This window comes from Elaeis guineensis, chromosome 10 (genome assembly GCF_000442705.2).
Source record: "Elaeis guineensis isolate ETL-2024a chromosome 10, EG11, whole genome shotgun sequence".
NCBI classification, from domain to species: Eukaryota; Viridiplantae; Streptophyta; class Magnoliopsida; order Arecales; family Arecaceae; genus Elaeis; species Elaeis guineensis.
Genome location: NC_026002.2, coordinates 65694258 through 65721782, shown reverse-complemented (window position 1 = coordinate 65721782; position 27525 = coordinate 65694258). Strand labels below are relative to the sequence as shown.

The 27525-nt window shown below is 35.2% G+C and overlaps 1 protein-coding gene across 12 annotated transcripts; it reads right to left on the bottom strand.

Annotated features, from left to right (window-relative positions):
• Window positions 1-4862: 4862 nt before the first annotated feature.
• Window positions 4863-27207, bottom strand: LOC105035122 (uncharacterized). Of its 12 annotated transcripts, none has more exons than XM_073244207.1 (9): window positions 26946-27200; window positions 26311-26356; window positions 26128-26225; window positions 7029-7114; window positions 6197-6889; window positions 5700-6112; window positions 5491-5589; window positions 5254-5400; window positions 4863-5109 (listed from the first exon to the last, which is right to left on the bottom strand). In XM_073244207.1, the coding sequence occupies exons 3-9, from the start codon at window positions 26160-26162 to the stop codon at window positions 4963-4965; spliced, it is 1620 nt and encodes a 539-aa protein (XP_073100308.1). In that variant the 5' UTR covers window positions 26163-26225; window positions 26311-26356; window positions 26946-27200; the 3' UTR covers window positions 4863-4962. The 12 variants fall into 12 exon arrangements, with proteins under 12 accessions (XP_073100308.1, XP_029117675.1, XP_073100309.1 ...); XM_029261842.2 differs by lacking the exons at window positions 26128-26225; window positions 26311-26356 and adding exons at window positions 8130-8401; window positions 11452-11934 and having other exon boundaries at window positions 7029-7163; window positions 26946-27199; XM_073244208.1 differs by lacking the exons at window positions 26128-26225; window positions 26311-26356 and adding exons at window positions 8130-8401; window positions 11452-11922 and having other exon boundaries at window positions 7029-7163; window positions 26946-27199.
• Between the last annotated feature and the right edge of the window lie 318 nt (window positions 27208-27525).

Below are 27525 nucleotides of genomic sequence, written 5' to 3'. Positions count from 1 at the left end.
TCAAGCATTCATTTCAACCCTAAGCAAGAACCCTCTTAAAAGTTCAAGAAGCTTTTATTTCAAGTTCACAAATCCCTCAAGAGCTCATTCAAGTCTTCAATCACCTTGAAAAAAATTAGAAGAGCTTCGTTCTTATTGGGTAAAGTGTATTTAAAGCTTTATTTGCTTATTAAAGGAGCTATATCTGTATTTTCATGTGATTAACTGTTATACTCTATTTTTGAGCTGATTTTTTATTTTGGAAGGATTTCAAAATATGGAAAGGTTGATCCGAACCTTGAATCAGATTGTATTGGGTTGGCTTGTACCCGAAAAATAAGTATTCTATCTTGGAATAGCTAGAGTCGGAGGTTCCGATGTTGTATTCGGTTTGAATACGGTTTAGTGGATTTGAATTCTCAATTAGAAGCTTGGGGAGTGGATGTAGGTGCAAAGTTGGCACCGAACCACTATAAATCTTTTTGTTTGTATTATACTTACTTGCTCTCCTTTTAAATTTTTTTATCTTCTTGCATTCTTGCATCCAACTTCTACACCTTGCATAAATTTCACTCTCCATATTTATCCTGCTCATTGTTAAATAATCCTCATAGTTATAAGTTGATTTTTAAATTTTTTAAAAACTCAATTCATCCCCCTCTTGGGTTGCATAGCTGGGCAACACTATGTTACAAAAATATTTAGCATCCTAATTCTAGGATGAGTGGATATTTGATTTTTGATTTTAGATTTAGAATATTTAGAGATAAATTTTTTTATCTTATAATTAAATAATTTTCTATTTATTAGAAAGAATTTGAGATTGTTTATCGAATAATGATTTTGATCTTAGATTTTTATCTATGGAGAATGTGGTAAAATTTATTTATGATCTTGTGATAAATTGATTAAATCATGAGCAGTTAAAAATTTTTGATGAAAAATTTGATATCTTTATCTAGAATTGAGAGATTAATTTTGATAATCAAAAATAATGGTATTGATTCTAATCAATATTAGTGATATTGATCTTTTCTTTATGAAATGATTTAATGATGAAGTTGCATCAAAAATTAAAATATCAAAAATTTAAGGATGAAATTAAAATGGTGAATCCTCAATCTTTGAAAGTACGAATAAGAAAAAATATTTTTGAATTTTTATTGATTGGGATGTCATTGTATGATTCACATAAGTATGCTTTCCTATCTTATAATAGGTTGATTTATTAAGAGCAGTTAGTATTTTGAAAATAAAAATAAAATTCTTATTCAAGAATTAAAATATTAATTTTTTTCTATTTACAAGAGATAGGTTTGATTTTGATCTAGTTATGAGGTATTGAACATTATTTTATAGGGAATGAGAGCATGATTTTGAAATCTTAAAATATTGAAAAACTTTGAGATGTTGATTTTGATAATAAGAAATGAATAGTTCTGTTTCAGATCGATATTTGATGTATTGATTTTTTTCTTATGAAATGATTTAAGAATAAATTTATATCAAGAATTAGAATATTGAAATATTTGTGGATGAGATTCAAATAAGAAACTATGAAGACTCAAGCAAGAAAAATTTTAAGAACGAAATTTCTTTTAGAGGGAAAGAATGTCATGGCTCGGCCCATTGGGCCTTCAACCCAGCCTAATACACAAACGAAAAAAAAATGGAAAGAAGAAACAGAGGAGAAGACTCCCGAAGGGAGTCTTCTTCCTCCTCTCACCGACTCCCAACCAAAGTCGGAAAGAGGCCCCCTCCGGCTCTATTTAAGGAGGAGAATTCCTCCTCTCTCCCTCTCATCGGAGAACCGAAAGTCCGTCGGTGGCAATCGTCGGAAAGCCACTGCGGAAGACCGTCCTTGTGCCCATCGAGATTTCTCGTCAGAAAAGCTTCGCCAGCATCGAAGGTAAGCCTTCTCCCCTTCCTCTCTTCTCCGCATTCCTTTCCATGCTGGTCTGCATGCTTGCCGGTGACCGAAGTCGTTGAATTTTGTCAAAATAGAGGATTCAATTTTTTTTGATTTTTTTGAGCGTCAGTGGTCGCCGTCGGCCACCAGTTTGGGTCCCTTCGAGCCGCCCGTCGTCGTCCTCTTGTCGTCGGCCAGTCTAATGCTGATCGACCGTCGATCGGTCGACTAATCGAGGAGACTGTGAGGTCTCCTGTTTCGGCCCAAGGCAAGCCATGGGAAGAAGAAAAGAAAAAGAAGAAGGAAAAGAAAAGAAAAAGAAAAGAAAAAGAAAAAGAAAAGAAAAACAAAAAGAAAGAGAGAGACTTTCTCTCTCTACCTCTTTTCTTCTCTCTACTTTCTCTTTCTCTCTCTAGTCTCTCTCTATTTTTCCTCTCTACTTTCTCTCTCTAGATTATTTCTCTCTCCTAAGATTTTTTAGAATTTTGAGAAGAATGATGATGAATTTAAATGATCTTAGTGATGGATTTTTGATCTGTGATCGTCGGACGGTACGCCGACACCCACTTTGATCAAATCAGGTATTTTTAGATTTTACTTTTCATGATTCTATTGAATTATCTATGTGATAATTTCAGCATGATTTGATTAATTTATCTTGATCTGATCAATCAAATTTGTTGAACCATATCGTCTAATTAGTACAGATTCATCTTCATAAATTTCTCTCTCTAGAATTGTATCTCTCTAAAAGTTTATTTTTTTTAAATTTATCAAGAAAAAAAATTTTATTTTGATGAGTTTGAGTGATGATGAGTTTAAATGATTCTAGTGAAAGCATCCTGATTCATGGTTGTCAGGTAGTATGTCAGCACCTTGATCAGACTATGAATCCTTAGATTTGATCATCCATGATCCCGATCTAGCCATGACTTGATTAGATCATATTGATTTCACCAATCGAGATATTGGACCAATCGTAATGTTGGATTGTGTCACCTGATCAATTTGAATTGTACCTCATGAATTATCTCTCCTCTAATTTTCTCTCTCTACTTGATTTTATGAAATCAATGAAGAAACCTCGGTCCTATCACTTCGAATTCGATTTGATCTGATAGTCAAACTTTGAATCATTTATGTCCTAATTAGATTTTGATTAGATGAAATTAGATGATTGGACCCAATCTAAATCGTTAAAATATGGTATTCGTATTCTTTCTGATTATTGAATTTGATCTCGTATAGGTAACGTTGACACCTGATAATCGAATATTGTGATATGATTTATGAATTGAAGAATTTTGGAAGAAGATATATAGAAATATGTGGATTTATTGGAATACGTTTGGGATAAGTAATGTTTCATTTTTTCTGGATTTATCGATAAATTATAATATATTTTTCTGACATAATTTGTGAAACGATGTATGATTGGTTGAATGGTATTTTGTTATGCAAAATATCTTATTCAAAATGTTATGATGAAGTATGATTGAATATATTGATTTTATGATGTATTATATTGATTGATTTCGATACTACATGATTATATGTTTTCTTATCAAAATTTGAATATGAAATATGATTTATGAAGAATTCTAATATAAGAATAATATAAATTGACAACCTGATTATGTAAAGGACTCCGTCAATGGAGGCATATACATTGGCAATTGATTTGTCCTGAGGGTTTATGTCACCAAAGAGACCAGCGACAAACCGCTAGAGAGACCAGCGGTTCTGAAGGACTTTGTTGCCAGATGATTCGCAGCTCACCGCAAGAAGATATGCGGTATTATGACCCTACCACAGAAAAAATATGATCATAGCTCATGGTTGATGAAAAGAATTTAAGAATGAAATAAATTAAAATCTCGAAAGAAAATTAAATTTTGAAAAAAAAAATGAATGTGGCATTAATTATATTGTATAATTGAAATTGATTTCAAATTGATGAACTCGATATACTTATTTTTTATAAATAATTATTTACTTAAATATCGGATGAAATTTGTTGAAAGTGATCATTACTTACTGGACTGTCTAGCTCATTACCTCCTATCTTACTATTTTTACAGATGTTGAGGAATTAAGATGATATAAGATAGGAATGGAAGAGTGATTACAAGCAAAGTCTTAATATTTTTATTTTAGGTTAAAAATCTTATTGAATTTGATGTAAGACTTATTGAATATTATTGAATTTATTGATATATTAAAGTTAAAATTTGAATTGTTATATTTTAAATTTAAATTATTGATAAGATGCCTTGCATGTTTATGGAGAGAGTTTTTTATAAGTATACGACGGTTGTCATGACCTTCGACTCACAATCTTGAATCGGAGACGTGACAATTACACTGAAGAAAAGCTATATTTCAAATCTGTAAATGTCACGTCCTCCATCAGAAAAAAATCTATTTACAAATATCCCTTACATCATGGACAAGAACAAAGCCTAAAATGCCAAAGATTACACTAAAGAAAGCCTTTATTTCAAATCTGTAAACGTCGCGTCCTCCATTGGAAATGTCTATTTACAAATAAGCAGATTGATTAGATCTATCTATAATATCATTATTACATAGAAACAATCTATCTATAACATCATAATTATGGAGAAAACTTATTTCTCCTTCACAGTATCTTCCAAGGCTGAGGCTTTGCAGATTGGGCAGACATTTTTTATCAGCAAACATGGCCTAATGCAGCTGGCATGGAATTCATGTCTACAGGTCAGTCTCCCAAGACTTCATCTCTGTACTCTGTCAAATTCAAAATATAAAACCATGAAAACAACATCTAGCCTTTATTGTTATTGTTGCTGTTTTTTTTTCTCTTTTTTTCCTTTTTTTTTGGAAGCTGAGGAACGTTGTTTTTCAGTAATGTACTACTACAATGATCAAGCCACAGCGTGCTAGACCCCGTATCCCTAACATCATAGACGAGCAAAACCTGAAATGGCGAGCATTGCACTGAAGAAATTCTTTATTTTGAATCATGAAAGCCTATTTACAAATGAACAGGTTTATTAGACCTATCTAAAACATCATAATTATTGAGAAACAATTTATTTTTCCTTTATAGTATCTTCCAAGGCTGAGGCTTTGCAGATTGGGCAGACATTCTTTATCAGCAACCATTGCTTAATGCAGCTGGCATGAAAATCATGTCCACAGTTCAGTCTCCCAAGACTTTCTCCACCTCTATACTCTTCCTGTCAATTCAAAAGATAAAACCATGAAAACAACATCCCGTCACATACACATGATTGTAATTTAGTTCGACAGAAGATTAGGTTTTTCATTTTAATCAAGTCAATTAAGCATAGATCTCATTGAAGTGGTTCAATGAACATTACCAAGCATATTGCACACTTTAATTCTTCCTCATCATCCTGATCCTGTTTGGAAGAGCAGTACAATATCTCCATCAAACATCTTGAGATGGCATCTTCAGACAAGCCTGTGCTAACAATTCCAATTCTGTCTCCCAGTGCAAGCAGCTCCTATACCAAACCCAATAACTTGACATTGTCAGGCAATCTGATAGAAGGGGAAATAGAAGTTCTTTCAAAAAAAAAAAAAAAAGTCCAAACCTCATAACTCATGTTATCAATGTCTAGTCTCATGTCATGGTGCTGATCAAAGAAATTCCTAGAATCATAGAAGGTTGGCCGGTCCATTATAGCAACCCCCTGCGGAAATAAAGCATGACAGATCAGCCTTCTTGGTGCATGAAAAAAGGGAGCATTTTATTTTGCGGATAGCCAAAGGAAGCTGATTTCATCAACTAATACATTGTTACCTCAGAAACCCGTCTCCTGCCATTATTGTCTTCATCTGAAAATGACTGGAATCTATCATAGAAATTCCTTGCCCTCCCATTCCTCTCACCATGACGCCCAATAGTAGTCAGTGGCCTTGGCTGTCCGGGAGGCATAACAGTTTCCATTCCCGGCTGCCTGCCATCTTCAGAAGTGACCGTAAAACCCACAGATGGGTAGCTCGAAATGGCCCTATAAGAAGTTCTTTGACCATAGTTACTACGAGCCAGCCCTAGGCCCCCTGTGGGAGGACCCTGAATACTTGCTAGAGCAGTACTTGAATTTCTACTTGCAATGAGATTGGAGTGGCACCCCCCATCAATCTCTATACTGTTATTGGTGCCACTGCTTCCCGCAAGGGACTGATTCATCTGATGATTGAAGGAGCCAACATCTGCAATTTCCAAAACCATATAGGAAAACAAATTAAAAGATTTGAACTGCATAGATGAAAACCAAATGTACTAATTATACTAACCTGAAGATAGAGCCACTCTTTGGGGATCCATAGGCACAGAATTTTGGCTCCATTGCCCTACTACACCCAGACCAGAAGTATCTGCTGCTGAATGAAAATGTTGAGGTAGATTGTTAGATGCATGGACCCCAATTGGGACTGTTTCCACATGAAAGGCATGATTATGTCGGGCTCGGACATTTCTCTGAGATCCTTCTCCAGAAGATAAGACATTACTGCTGTAACTGGGGACCATGCTAACAGGATCCCAAGGCCAACAATGAGGACCTGATAAAGGCTTTGGCTGTATTAGCTCATTTGTAAAGGGAAGACTGGAAGCACTACCAGCACCATAATATCTGCTGGCGTTTCCTCTGTCAGAAACTATTGAGAGTTCTGGGATCTTTCTTTTATATGATGCTCTTCCATGGTCCATATGAGGATTAACCATGCAGCCCACATCCCCAGTTGCATGTTGATTGTAGAAAGGAGGTCCTTGCTGGACATAACTCAGGGGACGCTGACTAGAGCTGGCAGCAGATGGAGCACGCAGGCTGAGATCATGTGAGGTTCCAATTGCCATGTAATTTGGAATCTCTGAAGTGAAAGTAGACAATGGAGGGCCATTTGATCCGTGAGTGATGTTAAAGTTGTTCATTGAATTCACATCATTGACTGCTACATTCTCTGAAGAAAGCACGAAAGAACCATTTTCTGCAAATCAAATTTCAAAACTAGTCATCTAATTAAGTTTCGAAACACATTTATTAACGTGCACAAGCATAGAGGGGACCTAAAACCCCCACCCATTCTCTCAACAGAACATGCAAAAACATGGAATTGATAGAAGTACCCAAGTTCAGGCGAGGATCTGGGCATGGATGATTCCAGATTTGGTCAGGATCCATTTCAGACATTTGGGATTGATTAATCAAGTGCCTATGCCCCATAGAAGACATTGCCTTGGATCAGGATAGCATATGAAAGTCTACAAAAAATATATACATTCAGCATTTGAAGTCTTGATTGCAATAACACATTCAACTGCACTACAACACACAAGCATAAAATGATAGGAAAAGATACCCTGGATATTTAGAAGCATTATCATGGAAGATTGTTAGCAATCATTATAAAAAAATGTGCATTGTCAAAATCAATTTAGAACTCCTCATTGTTCAACAAGCAGCCATTAATCGTTCAAATCTTTAAAGAATAATAATTTCTTTTATTGAGCGAGAAAAAAAAATCAGCTCTTTACAGCAATAGACAATAAGCATCACTGGCAAACAAGTGTTATCGCATGACCTGCTATATACCTCTCTGCTAGTTGGCTGAAATGGCGCAACTTTTGCCAGTTCTAAGATCCCCAACAACATCACAGAAGGGTACAAAAAGTTTAAGATATGCTACCAAAACCTTTTTCTTTTTGGCCAGATACTTTCTGGTTGATTAAGATCAAATACAGATACATCTTGAATAAACAATAAAATTGGATAAAAACGATTGGGTCATCTTACATCAAATGTAACATATGCACGCTGTCATCAACAACCATAGTCCAGAGACTATGGCACATCTATATATCCTAAACATAATTTTCCATTATTTCCAAAATTTCAGAGTTGAAGCACACTAAAAAAATAAAAAATAAAAAAAATTGCATAAAAAGATGACCAATTCCAGTCATGTTAAACCAGATGGCTTTTTTATTCATACAGATCCTGATACAATTTGACATAAGCACTGAAAGAGAATGAGTAACAGCTCATCCTTCAGCTTCCCAATAAGTGATAAAAAAAATCAGTCAATGGTTTAATAACTTAAGGGACTGGATCAATAACTAAATGCCATACCTACAATAGAAAGAGGCAAAATATCAACACTTTCTTGGAGGAGGTGGTAATCTACAAAATCAATTAACATTCCAAAAAAAAAAAAAAACTTTCTCTACCGCATTTTTTGCCAATTCTTCCATCCAGAAGCACATTCCAACTATGCAGTGTAGAACTGTTCATTGCATCTTCAAGGAATACCAATTCATGATTAGAAATGCATATACCCTTCTGAGTTCTCAACTTTTATTTGATACTGCCTTTGGAGAAAAAAATAGAATCCATGAAATTACACCATTTGGAACATCCTTATCACAGGTTCTCCCCTAGTTCATGATTTGAAGCACATGATTTCTTGGTCGTTTGGTGAAGCTGAGTATCGCGCAACATGCTGCCACAAATAAACTTGAACTTCAAGTCAATTTGCAAATTTCGTTTGGGCTTAGGTTCTACTTAACTTTATCATCAAAGATATAACAATGCTATCAAAATATCCTCTGACCTAGATTAATTGCCTGCACCAAACACTCAAAACCCAGACAACTTCGCATAACAAAAGATTAATACCTAGCGAGCACCTGATTTCACTTCTTCTCACTCCAATGACAAAGTTATCTGGGTCAAGTGAAGTTGTGAAACCTTTTCTTGATTTTATCATTGTGGTATGTGAAAAAGTTTTTTCTTTTTTTATTTTAACAACTACAGATAATTCATTAATTTTGTTCCATGAATTATTATAGATATTCATTAATTCATTAATTTTGTTCCATGAATTATGGTGATCTTTCAAATTTACTAAATTTTGCTTGCTCGTAAAGCTGTTAACCATGAGTATGTGTTTTCATAATTTTCTGACCCCCATCCCCCTCTCCCCCTTCAACAAAAGAAAAACCCTTTTTTCTTAATTACAAACTTTGTGTTTCTAAATCTGAATTCATGACTATACTTTTCACCATCTTGCTAGAATTCTCAACCAATGGTTTTCAAGAAACTCTCATGATTTTTAGCAAATATCTGTTGCCACCCAAGCTTCATTTAAGAGTATTAAAACACGTCACTTATAGCAGAATCAAGTACAATATATTTGCTACATACGATCCAGTCTTCTTATAATAAAAAATGAACAGTATATAAAAAGGATTCTGTCCACCATGAATAGCAAAAAGCCAAAATGCCCTTCATATTTATTCTTTCCATCTATTTGATTCCAAATCCCATTATGTTGTCGTACATGACATGAAATTTCACCATATAGCTCAGCATGCTGCAATCCCACCTTGCAGATTAAATAGCCTAAACCTTAGAAACTAGAATCTCAAGAAATCATCAGTTAAGATCATCAAAATGCTTGAATAGCAAAGAACCAATCAAATTTCTTTCGCTTCTATGCAGCTTTCAAGTCAATATTGACATTGCAAATTGATATGAACTCAAAGTAAAATAGTCATTCTAGTATATTGGAGTTAACATGACAACAAAGAATTCCAGCTCAACTGTCTTGTTAAAGAGATAATACTCATTACCTATAATGAGAAGAGAACCAGTTCAACACTACAATTACTTCTTACAGGGTAGCCTTGAATGCACCAATAACTAAAAGCTAAGAGGATAGCCGCAGCAAATGTGACCAGAAAGATAAAATAGAAGCTCATAATTGGCTTTATGCCTATTATCACCTTTCTGCTCTGGAAAATATGCCACTGTATTCAATGAGCCAATAATACAGATACACTTCGAGGACCCAAGACTATCTTCTTAAATTAAATGAATGCCATAGTATTTATGAGAAACTAGTAATAAAACAGAAGGTACATTTTTTTCTTTTTCAGAAAACAGAAGAAGATACCAACCACATAACCTTGTCCAACCTAAGTAACAAAAGGATTGGCAGCTCTTTTCAAAGAGGCAACACCAACGGTGATGGAAAAAATCGATGTGGTACTAAAAGGTTTAGTGTTACTATACAAGTGATTATTTTGTTTCCTAAGAAAGTGAACTCAGTTTTAGCCAACCTCTACAACAATATATATCAGCATCCTATTATGTCAATACAATAAAAGCCACAATGGGAAATCAAGAGAGAAATTTGGAGTAGAAGCAAAATATAGATCTTAAAACTAAAAGAAAATGAGTTGAATAGAAAGATCATGTGAATTTTAGAACTGAAAGGTAGTTAGTGAACATGTGTTGCTAAAAGGTGTGTTGCAAGTTCATGGTAGCTGGAAAAAGCCCATTCATCATCTGAACTAGAAAATTTTATAAGAGAAGTCATAAGAAACAAAAAAGAAAACTAATAAAGCAAAAGCTGGTACTAGTTCAATCTAAACTTTTTCATTAATCAAAGTAATTCCATGAAGCCCATGCACAACTAGCTGAAGTGGTTTCAGACTATAGTTCACATCACATTCTTCCTTCCTTTCTTTTCCAATCTTCTTCATAATTTACTATATGGAATATTCTATTTATGTATAATGAGTAACAAAGTCTTCACCTCATCACAGTATTAGCAATAGAATCAGATAAAACAAGAAGGTCAGGAAAACAAAATGAGCAGTATAAAACCCCTGCTCCCACTGTGTTAGTGGGAGTAGATTTTGATACTAAAGTTAGCATCAAAGATATATCTAAATTCTAAATACTCATAACCAGATAGGAAGATCATAATTTATAAGTCAGATCATGTCAATAGAAATGAAATGTTCAATTACTCAAAGCAACTTTGTTTCATAAGGAAGCTTTTTAAGCTTTTAACTGAGCAAATAGACATGTCAACTTCAGCAATTCACAGCATAGGTGAAAAATGTCAGTGGTTGTCGGACCGTGAATGGATATGCATGTTTTTGATACTAACCATCCAAACGAATGGTAAAAAAAAATGAACATTCTTATTTACAGATTATGCCACTAGAGCATATACTGAATAACCCAGAAAGGCAAAAGCAGTCAGGTAAAAATCACATTCTTTATACCACTATTTGGTTTAGTCTAAATCACTGTCTAAGACTGACAGGAAGAACCTCATGTGTTGCAAAACTCCAAGATCCATTTACATATGCCTCTAAGGAACCTATCTTGTCTTTTAAAGAGCCAAAAGTATGATAGAAAATATCATGGGCTTATTTCTGCAAAAACATACTTTGCTCTAGTTACAACTTACAAGCATGATTTATCAATAACATTTTTTAAAACTTTTCCAAACTGCAGCATGTTTTCTTTTCAATAAAGCCAGATGACTTCGACAAAAATGGAAATGTTTTATATACATGCACTTGCATAACACTGTGCAGAATCTTTTTTACATTGCCTAATAACTCTCTCCTACAACAGGAAGGGAATACTAATGGATCACAATGAAAAGATGATGTAGTTCTAGAGAGAAGCAAATAAACTGTACAGACTGAAAATGAAATGAAATTATACAACAAAAAAAAAAATCCTTACTCCTTAGACATCATTGAAATACTAGAAGTGACCAAGAATGGAAATCTTGGCAAGTAAACTGAAGCTCTAACCGATTATTTCATAAGACCTTAAATAATTAAGAGATGTCACTGCCCAACTGAGATGTGGTTGTCATAAGAGTAACTTATTCATGGTACTCAAACACCAGTAGCACACGGTATTGAAAAGGACAACCTTCCGCTCCTTTCACCTCTACTTAGTCTCTTTCTATCATCATACAGCACGGTTAATGATCATCAAGAGGGACATATCAAAAGTGTTGGTGGATGCCTCTGCCAAGAATATTAGATGAAAGCAAATTGCTCCAAACCACATGCAGAAATTCCAGAAAAAGCACGATGAGCTTGCTATGCCAAGCCAGCCAGTGATAGTTGGCACACATTAGAGCTACCACATTGATGCAAAGACAATTGAGTCATCAGAAATCCAGCCACCTTCTCAGCACACATCCTAAACATTATGCTACAAAAGAATCAGAGAATATTCAGTCTCCAAAATAATGCACATCTACATTGCCATCAGTTCTAGCAAAGGTAAAGAAATCTGAAGGCTTGACAGACGATGGGAAGAGAAATCTGGCAAAAAATTGCGAAATAAGCCTTGGGTAAAAAACGATCATCCCGGCTTTAAATAAAATGTGAGGAATCTTAAGACAGTAGTGCCAACAAATGGATGACTCAGCATCTCCATTATGGGCATCACCATGATTCGCTTATCCCTGGACAATCATGTCATCGATGCTCTTTGGCATGAACACCAAACATTTTGCAGTTTTCTCAGAGAAGCTAAATCTAAGAATCCTACCATCCCCAGAATGATGCCAAATTGATGCTTTGATGTGGAAATGGTGGTAGAAGGCTCCAACAAAACATAGCCTCTGTTACGAGGAGCATCATGATACTGTCACAACATTTGGCTCAATATGGACAAGATTGATATGATGAATTAATTTTATGTATCCACATGTGAGGCCCACAACATAGAGCCTCAGAACTGCAGCTGCTAACACTCAACGATTTGGATGGAAAACTCAAGATTTCAAATCCTTGTCTTTCTATGACCCAGTAAGCCAACAAAATGCCTGCAAAATAATTTATTTCAGTTGACAACCATCAATAATGCTATCTAAACAACCTACCCCATAATAGAGGTTAACCTATGAATGCTTCGTGACTATATAACCCTCTTGAAACAAATTGCTCATCTGATTTTCCCCATAGAAAAGAGAGAGAATATAGGGCTGAGAAATCTGAAACTGGAATCTTTTGGAAGTTAATGTGTGATGCAACAGCAAAAGGCCTCGCATAACTCCTAAAGATTTTTATTCCATAAAAAATTAACCTATCATAAAGCAAACTGCCAAAGCTAAGACTACATAAATTTTAGAGCAGCCTAAGATGAGAAAAGAAACTTATCTGATGATCTAACCATTAGTTAGGAAGATACATAGGCCAACCTTAACCAAACACCTCACCTGTGAGCACAAATCATGTCAAATAAATATTTAAGGTCTTCAATTTTCCAATATCACCAATTTTCTTATATAGCACACTGTGAAGGCTTTCCAGAGAAGCATTTAGTGTGAAAGCAACATTTACATTAATCACCTATAAACATGCATGTTAATCAACATATTCTAATCTTTGAAGGTAGTGAAATGTATGAAAATACATAACAAATCTATAGGGTCTCCAACAAGCACCACAACCGATCATCTGAAGCAGCATTGAGATCGAAAATAATCCAGTGTAAGAACATCTGGAGCCATTGAACTGACACTTCTTAACCATATTAAGAGAAACTCCTTCCAGCAACCATATATTTTGTTCATAAGTGATTCTCCAAATAAATATTCTAATAAAGCAGTAAAAAAAGAGAAAAACAAATTAATAAATAATGAACACAGTTATGCTCTAATTCACTGTTAACGGTAGTTGTTGAAAAAAAAGTTACATGGAGCTTCGTAGATCAGTGAGGGTTAGTTGGGTGAAAAGATCACTAAGGTCCACATTATCAATATTTTGCCACTTAATTAATGATTAGGGCTGGATTAAACATGTCTGACATATGAGTTTGCCCTGCTTTGGTAAAAGAAAATAGAATTAGTGGAAAAAAGGGATACCTACATGTTCTTAAGATTTTCACTGAAAAAGGGGTCCATAAAAATTTGCAGACAACCTTACTTTTCTGATAGTCTAAGGTAGTTTGGAACATTGGTTGATGTTTTGCACAGAAGAAAATATATTTGAGAATGGACATGTAGTTGGCTCAGAGTCTTGGCTGCAAGGAGTTAATGGACAAAGGAATCTAGTCAGGGAGATCAATATTTTGTTGATGACCTGTGGACAACCTGAAATACAATGAAAGAAATCCTCAATTTCCATTTTTTTTTAATTACTTCAGTACTTCAAAGGCAATTGAAGAAGCCACTATATCAATTGAATTATTAGAACATGTTTCATGGCAGATTTATTTTCAAATCGAAATATCTAAATTATTCAAATAATTTGTATCAATATAGACCAAGGTTTCAGGAACCAATACCGAGACCCGTACCAAGTCTCGGTACATTGTGGCGTACCGATTTCATACTGATATGCCACAAGAAGTTTTTTTTATTTTTTAAAGTTGATTTTGATTTCAAATAATTTTTTAATTAATTTTTAAATTACTTTATATCCAAAGTAATATTTATTTATGTTATATAACAATTCTATCATCAAAAAATAAAAAATAAAAAAAGTCTAAAACAATGCATTAAATATACCTAACGTATAAATTGCAAAGAATAATATACTAATATCAAGATCTCCACTGATCTAATATCTCATCAAGTGTCTGTGACACTCGTAGATATCCGAATCATCCGCATACTCCGGAGAAACATTGGTCTATCCCTTTACCCAAATAGCACTGTACTTCTGAATATTCATTTCATAAAGTATTCTCTCTGGATTGTAAAACATCTCAGATCTCTCGCTCAAACTCTAACTCTGAGAGATATCCTCAAGATGATGATATGGCTGTGGAAAGGCCCATCCAAATATGCCAGTAGCAACATCCAATCCATAAGATGCTCTAGACTGCATAAAATAATAGCCATCAGAAGCCGATGTCTCGAATACACCATATCCATATGAATCATAAGCTACCTGCGGATGATAGAATCCATAATACGGAAGATGATCTAAATACATCCATGGATCCTACTCCACGTGCAAGATCATCTGTAGCTGTATCATGTGTTGGACGATCTCTGAGAGGCTGTCGTCTATATGAAATCGTCTCCTCACGGGATCTATCAGCTCGTGCACCGTGGTCCCTATCTTGTGTAGCATGCGTAAATTGGGACTCACTGGTGAATCGAATACCATCCTGCGGCTGCATCTCATGAATAGTGATCTCGTATCCTCAAGTCCCTCACTGATTATCGGATCCATGACTGCTATCATCACTCTTGCTGCCGCTGGTCTCCAAATCTGAGTCAACTGACTCCTACACTCTCAAAGGTGCTGCAACTGTCTTTTCTTTTTCTTTATCTTTTCGAGCTCCCCTGATGCCCCTCTGTGATTGATTTTGCTATATTTGGGAGGATGGATGTCTTCTTCCTGCTTGAGATAATCGGCCTTATCTAAATATTTCTCGCTCAAACATCTGAGAGAATGTCTTGGATATGGAGTCACGTAATGAATGACTCCCCTGTGATTCCTTATATTATGGTTGATCAACTGGAACCCTATGAAAAATATTTGCATATGCCTACTGCCCTAGATCCATGCTGATCTCTCTAGCTACCACATTGGCAAGTCGTGGAGGAGATCTCAGCTCATCAAGTTTTGACTCCTGCTGCTGGCTTGCAAGCCATCAAATCATCGGATCCTCGACATCAATGGCATAGTCATCTATCATTGGATCCGTATACTTCAACAGTACTTCATCCTGGACGCAGTTTAGTCTCAATCTCAAATTATAGTGCACATATATAAGATCGTTGAGGCACTTGTGTCAGACGATTTCTCTGTTTGCCGTAGATATGGACAAAAATTGACCAATTGCGCTCATATCCGCTAGAAAAAATCGTTTGAAAAAGAATGCGAATGGCCACACTTTTCAAATTTTATACGAACTGTCCAAAATAAATCCACCATTCAGCTACAAGAATATTAAACAAATTTATGTATTAGATGTTATAATATTAGTAGGCATGTAATGTCAATAAAATCTTAAGTACTGATATGTAGTTTATCTGGATTCATCTTCTTTTTGCTTACGACAGCTAATGAGATTCTAAAGCTGTTTGTCTTCTCTTTAAACTGTTTCATCTGTAAAAAATATATTTATTTTATTAATAAATATATTATTGATTACAGACAGAACCGAATTAAGTTAAATGCTTACACCTTAATTGACCTAATATACCTCTTATAGACATATAGATACAATTTTTGGATCAGACACTATCTTATATATCACATTACGGAGAGCAGTGAGAAGCTCATTATCTATATCTATCTCAGGTATGGTGTACTGAAACCTCAGATTCAAATAGTAAGCTGAAAATAAATTCTACGAATGATTAAGTAGACTTATACAAGTACAAAAAAAATTTTAGATGATTTTTTAATTCATACTTACCGACTAGATGCAAATCCCTATCCATCTGATAGTCCTAGCGGCACTCAATGATGTTAATGTATTCTTGAGCATGTTTCTGATCTATCTCACTAATTTGTTTCTTTACCTTCTCCATCATGTGATACAAGAAGTCCATCTGAGGGTATCTTTTACTATCCATGATGTGAAGTACCTCATATAATGGCTTGATAACCTTCACTATCTTATCAGCACGTTGCCAGAATGACTGGTTGGTTATCAAATTCTCCACATGACTTTCCTCAATACCGGCCTTCGCATATCTACTCTCCTATCATTCGACCCTGACAAACATCTAACGCAAGACTGCTTTCTTCTGCAGAAGGCTATCAAGTGCCATATAGTTTGTTATAAATCGTATGACACCCGATCTTAAGATCTTTCCTCCAATATATTTCCACATCAATGACAGGATTCATATATGATTGTCGATAAATCTAATAATAGACTAAGATGAGTCCACTACCTGCTACATTCTATGAAGCTTCCCAATATCCATCAATATGAGACCAATGCAATATGCAACATGATGTCCAATAAACATACGATTGTCGCTCCATCAATAACTTGCCAGCGACCTTATATTATGGCCCATTATCTATAATAACCTGCACGACATTCTGCTCTCCTATTGAATCAATCACTTCCATCAGTCCAAGAATGTATGCAGCGTCGTGCGCCCTATCTGAAGCATCAATTGACTTGTGAAAAAATATTTTTTTATCATAATATGTTAAGATATTGATGATACTCCATCCAATAGGACTGATCCAGCCATCACACATCACCATCAGTCCGTATATGAGCTATTTATTCTTATAAGAAAAAATTTATCTTTTAAAATCTTCTTTATTACTGTCAAGAAGCTGACCATAGATATCCCTAGATGCTAGAGGATCTGCACTGGGACTGATAGTTTATATGGCAAAAATGGTAGATCGATAGTAAGTATTGCCCGCTATGTTTGCTGGAATATGGCTGAAATAAAATTATGATCCAATAGCTCGCCACATATCCTTCTTCTTATCCTTCTTTAACATAATGTCAATCCTTTGCTTTTTTGAATCCTTATTGAAAAAAACATTTGGATCCAAATCATGGATGATGGCTCCTGCTGGAATGTCTCTGCAGGATCTCCTCCTACTGCCAACAGCCCCCAGCATCGATGACATCTATGCCTGCCCCTACTGACTGGCTCCCTGATAGAGGTGATCCTCCTGAACTTGGACTCTCCCTCACCGATCGCAGAGCCGAATTTCGATTCATAGAATGATGGTTTAAATCATTTTCTATATCTAACCATCTCCTTCAGCTAGTACTGATTATCCTGACTCACCTGAAAGGCAACCTCAATCTATGCCTACTCATCATCTAGAGCAAAAGCTTCTTCTGACTCTCTAGAATAATAAAAAGGTGACTCTCCAACTCAACGATCCACCTCTGTCCTCTTCTATTTTGTTTTCTCCTTCGCTTCTTTAGAATCAGCGAAGTATTTCTTCATGAGCTGTCGGATTTTCTATGGATATTTTTGACATATGGTTACATCGGGATAATCACCAGCCAAATGCTGCTTCAACTTAGTCATTGCTCATCTCTTGAATTCTATGCTGCATCATTTGCATCTCCAATGATGCCGAACCAGGAGCATCTCACCATGCTCCAAGCCAATATCACGCTCTGGCTTCTTATTCATTTCTGCAAGTTTAATAAAATACGACAGTTTAATAATTATAAAAAATATTATATTTTTTATCGTAAAAAAATTTATTTTTTAAACTTTAAAAAATACTTCTAATTGATATGTTTCATATTTTTAATTTTTCATGATTTTTATTTATATATAAATTTTTAAATTTTTAATAATAAATTTAAATCTCATAAATTCAGAAAAGTATATTACCTGCTCCAAATAATACTTCTGAATTAGCTAAAATATATTACTACTTTTACATATTTGTTTAATTGATAAAATATTTTTTATTATTTAAATAATTAAAAATTATTTTTTAATTCTAAAAATTTTAAAAAATATTTGAGGTTAGATCAAGTAGAAACGTGTCAAGGATGCTGCATATATTTTTCTAAGCCCATTAACATACATTAGATGCTATTTATTTATTTTATTCAAAATTAAGCTTGGGTCATTGTGCGTATCATGCATCAAAATCTTCACAATCAAATATAAAATTTATATTGAAAGTAGTTTGAATTGTCCTAAACAATATTTTAATTTTATAATTTTTTTTTAAAATTATTTTTTAATTATTTTTATGATGAAAAAATATATATTTCAAAAAAATAATTAACGAAAATTAATGATTTTAGTGCCATCATGTAGATCATCCAATGATCCACAATATATAATGAAATCATACCAAAATCACAAATGTTGGCATGATTTCTCCTTATTTTTCTATTTCTTAACATTTTTTGGCCAAAAAAGAGAAAAAATAAAATATTTATTGATAGAATAATGGATTACCTTACTTCTGATCGAAATATGTCGTCTCCTCGAAGTTGTGAAAAATTTTCTATTTTTTTTTCTTTTTTTTGGCTTCGTTCGCATCTGTCATCGGAGTCTGAGAGCTTCAAGCTCTCTATCTCTGATGCTCTGCCTTTCATTCAATGAAAGGCAGAGCCAAGCACCAATTATTGGTGCTTCGTCGCAACTAACAAGGGCCCCCACTTAGTCCCCCCCCCCCAACGTGATTGGTACGGCTCGGTTTAGGTCCAAAAGGCAGAGCCAAGCACCAATTATTGGTGCTTCTTCGCAACTAACAAGGGCCCCCACCTAGCCCCCCCCCCCCCCCCAACGTGACCAGTACGGCTCGATTCGGACCTAAACCGAGCCGAATCACTCGATTTCAAGCGGTTTGCATCTGAACTATACCGAACCAACTAGTTCAGTGCGGTTCGGATCATTTTCCAAATTTTAGGCCCAAACCGAATCGGTTCGATATGGTATAGGGTGTACTGGCCGGTTCGGGCCAGTACAAAATACCTTGATATAGACCATACATAGTTTTTTTCTTTTTTCATCACATAACATTATTATCTTTCTTTTTATTACTAAAAGATTAATGGAATTCTTATATATGGTTTCTCTCCAAGCACAACCCTACAACTAAAGACTGAACAACAACAGCCAATGATATTTACAGGCCTTTTTTTTTTTGAGCTTTTTGACAGAAGCTACATATTGACACATTTCATTCTTGTTATAGAGACACTATTTATCTTCTGAAGCATCCCATCCTACCTATAAGCTAAAGACTTGAAAAAATAATATGATCAAGATCACATGAGCACTCATTCCTGCAAGCAGATAACAAATACACTTTGATGTATATAGTACTCCCCGCATGACTTGAACTCAGAACAAGAAATCACTAAAATCCAACCATATTGCGTAGGTGTTGTGCAACCAACCAAACTTCCCAAGATAGGCATGGCAACAACCCTATATCCAATGGAAATTCTTCAACGTGCACAAAGACTCTCATCTACAAATTCAAAGAGCAAAGATAGCATCAATAACAACCACCAACACAATGACAAATGTCCACTGAAAAATTGTAAACAGGAAATATGAGCAAAGATTTTAGATAAATAAATAAATATAAGGAAGAAGCGCCCACTGTTTACTTGTTTCCCCCTTTTTCTAATGCCACATCTCTCTACTCCAACTTGGCCCTCAGGAAACAAAATACCTTCTACTTCTCCTTATCCAATCAGACCATGTTGCATACAAGAAGATGAAAGAAAACCTAGCCTGCCCAACAAATGCCAAAGTTTCATGCTTTGTCTCCCACCAACTATGGATCTTCCCACTATTGCAAAAATCACCCAATATACATATATATGTATGTATGTATGTATACATACATATATATGTATATATGTATATATATGTATGTATGTATACATACATATATATGTATATATATGTATATATATGTATGTATGTATACATACATATATATGTATATATGTATATATATGTATGTATATATACATACATATTGATATATATATGTGTATGTACATATCTACATATGTATATATATATATATATATATATATCTATGTATATATATACATATATATATATATATGTATGGATGTATGTATGTATAACAAATGTTGATAGGTCTCATATTGGCTTCAGGTCCAATAATATTTAAATATTTTAGGCTTTACTTCAAGTTATTTTTTTCTTATTTTATTGAGTCATAGGATTTAAGTTTTTTAAGAGTAGGATACATTAGTTATGTACTTGAAAAAATTAAATTAAATTCTAGAGTTTTTTCTAGTGGGTTTAACTCCCACTTTAAGTAGAAAAACTGTCTAAAATTTCCTATTTAAGATCTAGGTTGTATTAAAAAAAACATATTTGAAGACACCTAAGAATATCATTCTGAAGTGATCTGAATGGCTCTCCCAGGAAGTTTCTATCAACATACAGATTTTATCATTTTTGTAAAGACTGTCCATTTTTTGTTGGGAAAATGAGTAGCTCAGGATGGTCATAATGCAGGTTGATTAGCAATCCTAATCTGAGAAAAATTTATGTAAATTAGAAACAAAGGTTTCATAAGTTACGCATCCTTTTAGGATCAATTGACTTCATTTTGCAATTATTTTAGCATCTAAAAATAATGTTCCATGAAAAGTGGTTCATAATTTAAATAAATTAGTTCCTTATTTAAATTAGTTCATTTCAGCAGGTTTTTTCCCCTTAGTTCTTATCTTTCTGCCCGCTCAAATTCTTTTTACCTCAATTCCACCCTTGAACATTCTCTTTTGCCTCCATTCCTCTTTTATTTGATGTTATTTGTCGTTTATTAAAAACATTTCTTTCGGCATGTTACATAATTAACTCATAGCCAAAACACTAAGGATCTGCATCACTAACCCATTTTTCCATGTCAAAGGAAGTCCCCCTTGTAAATTCACCAAGCAAAGACTTGGGTCTTACAAGGGACTTCATTAAAAAAGAAAAATCACCTCCATCAAAAAATCAGTGAAACTTCATTTACAAGTCCTCTACTCAAAAGTGACCAAATGATTGTTTCCCCCTTCCAACCATCATTCCTATTTAGCATATACAGTTTGATTCTTAACCTTAAGTTGGCACATGAAAATATTTCTTCCTCTGATGACTGACCAGGCAAAATATTTGGATGTTACAAAAAATCATTCACCAATAGTCATTTTGAAGAAGATACAGCAACACTTCATTTAGGATGCACTTGCGGGCCTCCCATATCCAAATCTCTATTTTTGTCAAAACTTAGATTCTAGAAGGATGCCCTAACACCAGTCAACCAGAGCCCTAGAGATCATTTTTCACTTAAGTAATAACCCATGTATTTTTACATTCTCCTCCTACCCAAAGCAAGGGACCCCAAGTTCTTGCAGATATGCGAGGTTTTGAAGTATTGAGTAGTTTGGCATGTATCTCTCAATAGATAATCATACCAAGGCCTTCTTGGTACAAGGAGGTTCCGTATGGTCTTGGTTCGGATGAAAACTATCCAAACAGCCCCCAGTCAACCAAACCAAGGCTGAACCAAGCAGTTTGAGGGTGTATCAAGGTCAATCCACCCTGAACTAAGCAGTGCTTGGGGAATGGTTTAAAAGGCTATTGTCCTTGTGTTCCAACATCTGAAGGTGGAAATGAGAGGAAGGAAGAGGGATGCACTGCTTCAGGAGTTTTAACACAAGATCGACCTATCTACAACCATCTCTGCACCAGTTATCTGTATGTGCTACCAAAATTTGAGCTATAGTCAATTAGATTGAGGCATGCTCAAGTTCCAATCAAGCTAAGGACCACAATTATCACAACTTCAACTTGATTATATGTTTCAAATGCATGGTTAAATCATCAAAAAAAAAAAAAAAGAAGAAGAAGAGAGAGAACATAAATTGATTCACCAAAAGAAAAAGCGCATTCAATCAACTTGCACTTCAGGATATGCTATAAAAATTTTTTAATAATTAAAAAATTGATAAACAATATGGATAAGCTTATGTCAAGTACATGATCATCTATGATAGTTATCATCATCAAAATGATTTTGGGTTGCAGGTGCTACTATTGTTAAATGATGTCATAAATATAATTTTTCTTTGATTACTTGCATTTCAATTGCTAATTTTAACACACACACACACATACACATATGATAGTTATCATCATCAAAATGATTTTGGGTTGCACATACACTATGTGTGTGTGTGTGTGTGTGTGTGTATTACAGATTGTAAGTTGTGAACTGTTATGTAAGGTTTATGCATGTTAATGAATTCAACACACACCATGTTGTGTGTGTGTGTGTGTGTGTGTGTGTGATGTATTACAGATTGTAAGTTGTGAACTGTTATGTAAGGTTTATGCATGTTAATGAATTCAACACACACCATGTTGTGTGTGTGTGTGTGTGTGCGCGTGCGTGTGCGTGATGTATTAAAGATTGTAAGTTGTGAACTGTTATGTAAGGTTTATGCATGTTAATGAATTCAACACACACCATGTTGTGTGTGTGTGTGCGCGCGTGCGTGTGCGTGCGCGCGTGCGTGTGCGTGCGTGTGTGCGTGTGTGCATGTGTGTGTGCGTGTGTGCGTGCGTGTGTGCGCGTGTGTGCATGTGCGTGTGCGTGTGCGTGTGTGTGTGCGCGTGTGTGCGCATGCGTGTGGGTGTGTGTGCGTGTGTGTGCGTGCGTGTATGCGTGCGCGTGTGTGCGCGTGTGTGCGTGTGTGTGTGCGTGTGCGTGCGTGTGTGCGCGTGCGTGTGTGTGCGCGTGCGTGTGTGCGTGTGTGTGTGCGTGTGTGCGCGTGCATGTGTGGGTGTGTGCGCGTGTGTGTGCGTGTGTGTGTGTGCGTGCGCGTGTGTGCGCGTGTGTGTGCGTGTGTGTGTGTGTGTGTGATTGTAAGTTGTGAACTGTTATGTAAGGTTTATGCATGTTAATGAATTCAACACACACCAAAAAACATGGCTAGTGCATTTAACTTGACAGATCTATAATATTTCTTGCAAATACATAACATTTAAATAAGAAAACATCATAAAAAAGTTAAAATCAGAGTTTGAAGGCCGAAATAGGTCATACCAATGACGTTTGGAGCATATCTATGTGTATGCATCCATACACTTTATCGATACGATCCTTAATAAGGCACATGTTATACCCACCCTTGATCGACACAATATCAATTCTTGGATTTCAAGCCTTGCCAATATGTTAACCACCCTAGCAGAAATCTTGCACATAGAAGGTACACTGATAATACTTGAAGACATGAACTAACTGAGAGTAATATTCCACCACCATTAAACTTCTTCTATATTAGGTTCTAATCCCTGAACAATATTTCCTTATCCTTTTTTTTTTTTTGCATCCCAAGGGGCATCACAAGTATCTCTAATGCCAAAAATCTACAAGGTGAAGCTCAATATCCACTCCATCTCCACATAGCCAAAAAGATCATTGTAAACTCACGCCAATAATAATAATAAGAATAAGAACCTCAAATGCCAAGTGCATTGCAAACTTAAGTTTCATTGCTCCTAAATTTTCAAGGAAGAATGTACAATGATTAAAAAGAATTTCAATTGTGGAAAGAAATGATATAATATAAAATAATATAATACATTTAACCTTTAAGGAGAAGTTTGTATTTAATGGTACAAAGAAGCCAAAAACTATTTGACAGGTGGGGAGAAGACAACCCCTTCTCCTAAGTTTTGCTCTTGGTCATACATGTCAAATCTTATGTGCTCACTTCTGATGCCACCAATCAATTCATCATGATCTCTTTTTTCTTATGTAGACCCATTACAATTATAGGCATTATTGAGTGTCATTTATCTTTCCACTTATGGTGGGAGGACGCGATCAACATTTGGCATATCTTCAAGTTGACTAATCATAATAAACTGCAAGGGGCGAGCATCCATAAATCAGCATGTTCAAGAAGTGCTCAGTCTTAAGATTCTCATGTAAACATATGTAAGTTGATTCAAATCAAAATTGTTCCACTAATTGCACCCACCTCTAAAAGAGGATCATCCTGCATGAAAGCAAATAGGTTTAGCTATGTAGCTCATTTTCATTGTACACAAAGCAATGCTAAAAAGCTTAGAACTAAAGCACTTTTTGCCTTCTTAACATTCCATTTTACCCAAACATAATTACTAATCAATATTTGCCAATGTACTAAACATAAGTCCATTACAATAATCATTAGTGATGATACCATAAAAATATTAAGGAACTTTCTCCATCATATAAGCAATATTGCAATAAGATAGCAATTTTCATGAACCACACAGCAACACCTTTTATATTTTCCATGCAAATAAACTGTTTGATCAACCAACTCAGCTCATAAATTGTATATGGATATTTAAATATATATAAAAGAATATGTATCCCTATGCATAAGGCTCCCTCCATTGTTGGGTCCAGAGAGGGTCAGATGTATGCAACCTTATCCCCATATGTAGAAAGGTTGTTTCCATGTTTCAAATTGCAACACCTAGGTCATACTGGAGCAACCTTACTATTACAACAAAACTTGTCCTTTGATATTTAAATGTATCAAAATAAGTAAATACAATACATATACAACATTACATTTTCTAAAAAATAACATATTTAGAATAAGCCTATGCAAGTAAACACACTTCCTACCTAAATACATACATAAATACACAAAATCATACATATTTATGAATGTGATTGACACCTCTCAATTGTTGCCATGATTATGTTCCCCATATAAGAAATTCCAAGGAAAAAATCAATTGCAACTCAAAAATTTTCTACAGATCGGAATAAATGTGCCATTTGCTTTTTTCTTGTTTGCAAAGTAAGTCTATGCAGAATTCACCAAGCTTTCTGTTCATAAACCCAAAGTTAAGCTTTAAAGTGCTCAAATGTACTTTAAAATCCATCTATTATGGTAGACCCCATGTACCCATAATGATGCACAGATATGGCTTTGTTCAATCATCACATGTCCAAGGGCAAGTCCTTGTCTACACATCTGGTATCTTTCTTTAGAATATGTCCATCACTCTCAACATTATCCAACCAACGACTAACTGGAATCGAGAGCAACATAAAAATCAACAGCAACAACAGCAATAGAGACTTAAAAGTATGCCAGCATTAATGTATCATTTAATGACTTAAAGTTCATAATTCTAGTCCAGCAACTTACAACATACAATGATACTCAAGTCTTGTGCATGAAAAATAGAAAAACTTAAGACCAATAATGAAACTAATAAAATTTAAGGATTTTACTAAGCAAAATGACAAAGGTGAAATTGCTCTTGGAATATGTAGATCTTCATACATGAATGTTTCAAACATGAAAAAACTAGTATTGAGATTATTGGCAAATATTAAGATCAATCAAAAATTGCTTTGGCAATATCACAACTTAAACATGCCAGTGTCAACTTCCTATCATTTAAATATCATAAAATAAACATCAAAGAAATAACGATCTAGGTAGTGAAAGAGATGCATGGACGAAGATACTTCTCAGCTCATGTTCATTCCAACTTCACATGGTATGATAAATCTGACAATTAATGATAATGTGTAGATGTTGTCATTGATGTGGCAATTCATCTTAATAGATGTCATAAGCGTTTCCAAAGTTGAAGTTATATACAATAATATATGATGTGTGATCAAAGAGATTAATGAGAATTTCTTCCACTCTCCATTTTTCTGTAGGGAAAGGAATGCCCAACAGAAATTGTTTCCATTCAAGACCAAGACTCATATCCCCTGAAAATGAATTAGCAATTCAGGATCTCTAGCAACAAGCATCAGTTGTCAAAGTTTTTATATAACAAGCTTTGAAATTTCTTTTGAAAAAAAAAACAATGGCAATTTCACAACTTTTGTAGTACACAAACCATCAGAACATTATGGATAAAACAATAATTCACTGTACGATCCCTGGAAGTGTCCTAACCTGCGAAATCTTGGAAGAACTGCCAACGATACCATACTGCATTATTAAGAGGCAAAGTGGCCAACAATATTTAAAATACTCTTCTGGCATTAAAAGGCCTGAAAATCTCATCCCTTAGAATATGCAACCCAAACTGCACTAGAAAGCATTTAATGCCTCCAAAAGCCCGGAAGAACACCTAACCTGGAAAATCTTGGAGCAACTAACAACAAAACTTAACTGCAGAAGCCTGAGATAAACAAAAACAAAATAATTTTTAAAAACAATAAAGGGTCCAAAAACTTATCAATTAGTTACAAACACAACCTAAATCCACATAGAAAAGCAGATAACTCAACTGCCCAGCCTAAAAATTTGAGTTGTCCCAGCCAAAAAAGGAAAAATAAACAGAACCCAACAAACCACAAACCATGAACGGACAAAAGATCGTCCTCTTTTCTTGGACAGAAAAGAATGACACCATCCCTGCTACAAATTTCAGGCATAATTACGTAACGCTATCATCATCCTAGTTCAAGATAAAACAAAACATAATCATCCAGACGGATCTAACAAGTATCCAACTCAGACAAATAAAGAAAGAGAGAAAAAAAAAGATCAACAAGATATTAATCAAGATTACAGGAGAGAAAGAATCACGAAATCTAAATAGAGATGCATTTCTAATTAAAAAATCAAACCGGATTATCAGAAGATTAAATGGAAGATTCACGGCAATGATCTACAAATTAAATAACCAAATTCCATAAAGAAGAACTAAAATATCTCGATGGAAGGAAAACTCCATCGGTGGATCAAAAAGGAAGGCGGTATCATACCGTCGGATCGGTATCAACCGATCAAGAAACGCGATTCCCAATTTCTCTCGCCCTCGAGAACAAATCCGAGATGTAATCCCCTCTTAGTCCGACGCTTATATTAGGCTTTGAGGGAGGGGGGACACAGGAGTTTGGCGGTCACGCCACCAAAGAAAGCGGAAGCGAGGAAGAGAGAAAGAGAGGGGTAACGCTGACACGAAACCACTATTTATTTATTGTTAAAAGCTCGCCCTCTCCTCTCGCCCCAGGTATTTAAAAGTGGAGGCAACAGGGAGGTTGGATTAAACTTAACGATGAAATAAATAAAGAAAGAAATAGGGTCTTTATTATCGTGGGGCTGGGAGGCACGCAGGGCCACGTGGCGGGCCGGGTTAGCCACGGTCCAGTGTTCCGCGGGTGAGAGTTGTGCAGGCTTCTACATGTACTGCGGGCCTCCAGCCGCTTAGTTTTTATCCCATCACCCGCGAGGACGGACGTACAGCAGGGCCGTCCTAACTTGGGGAATGACGCCATCGTGGCGAGGGTGCAGAGAACTTGCGGTCACATGGGCAACTAGAGTTCTGTTGGTGCAAAAATCTGC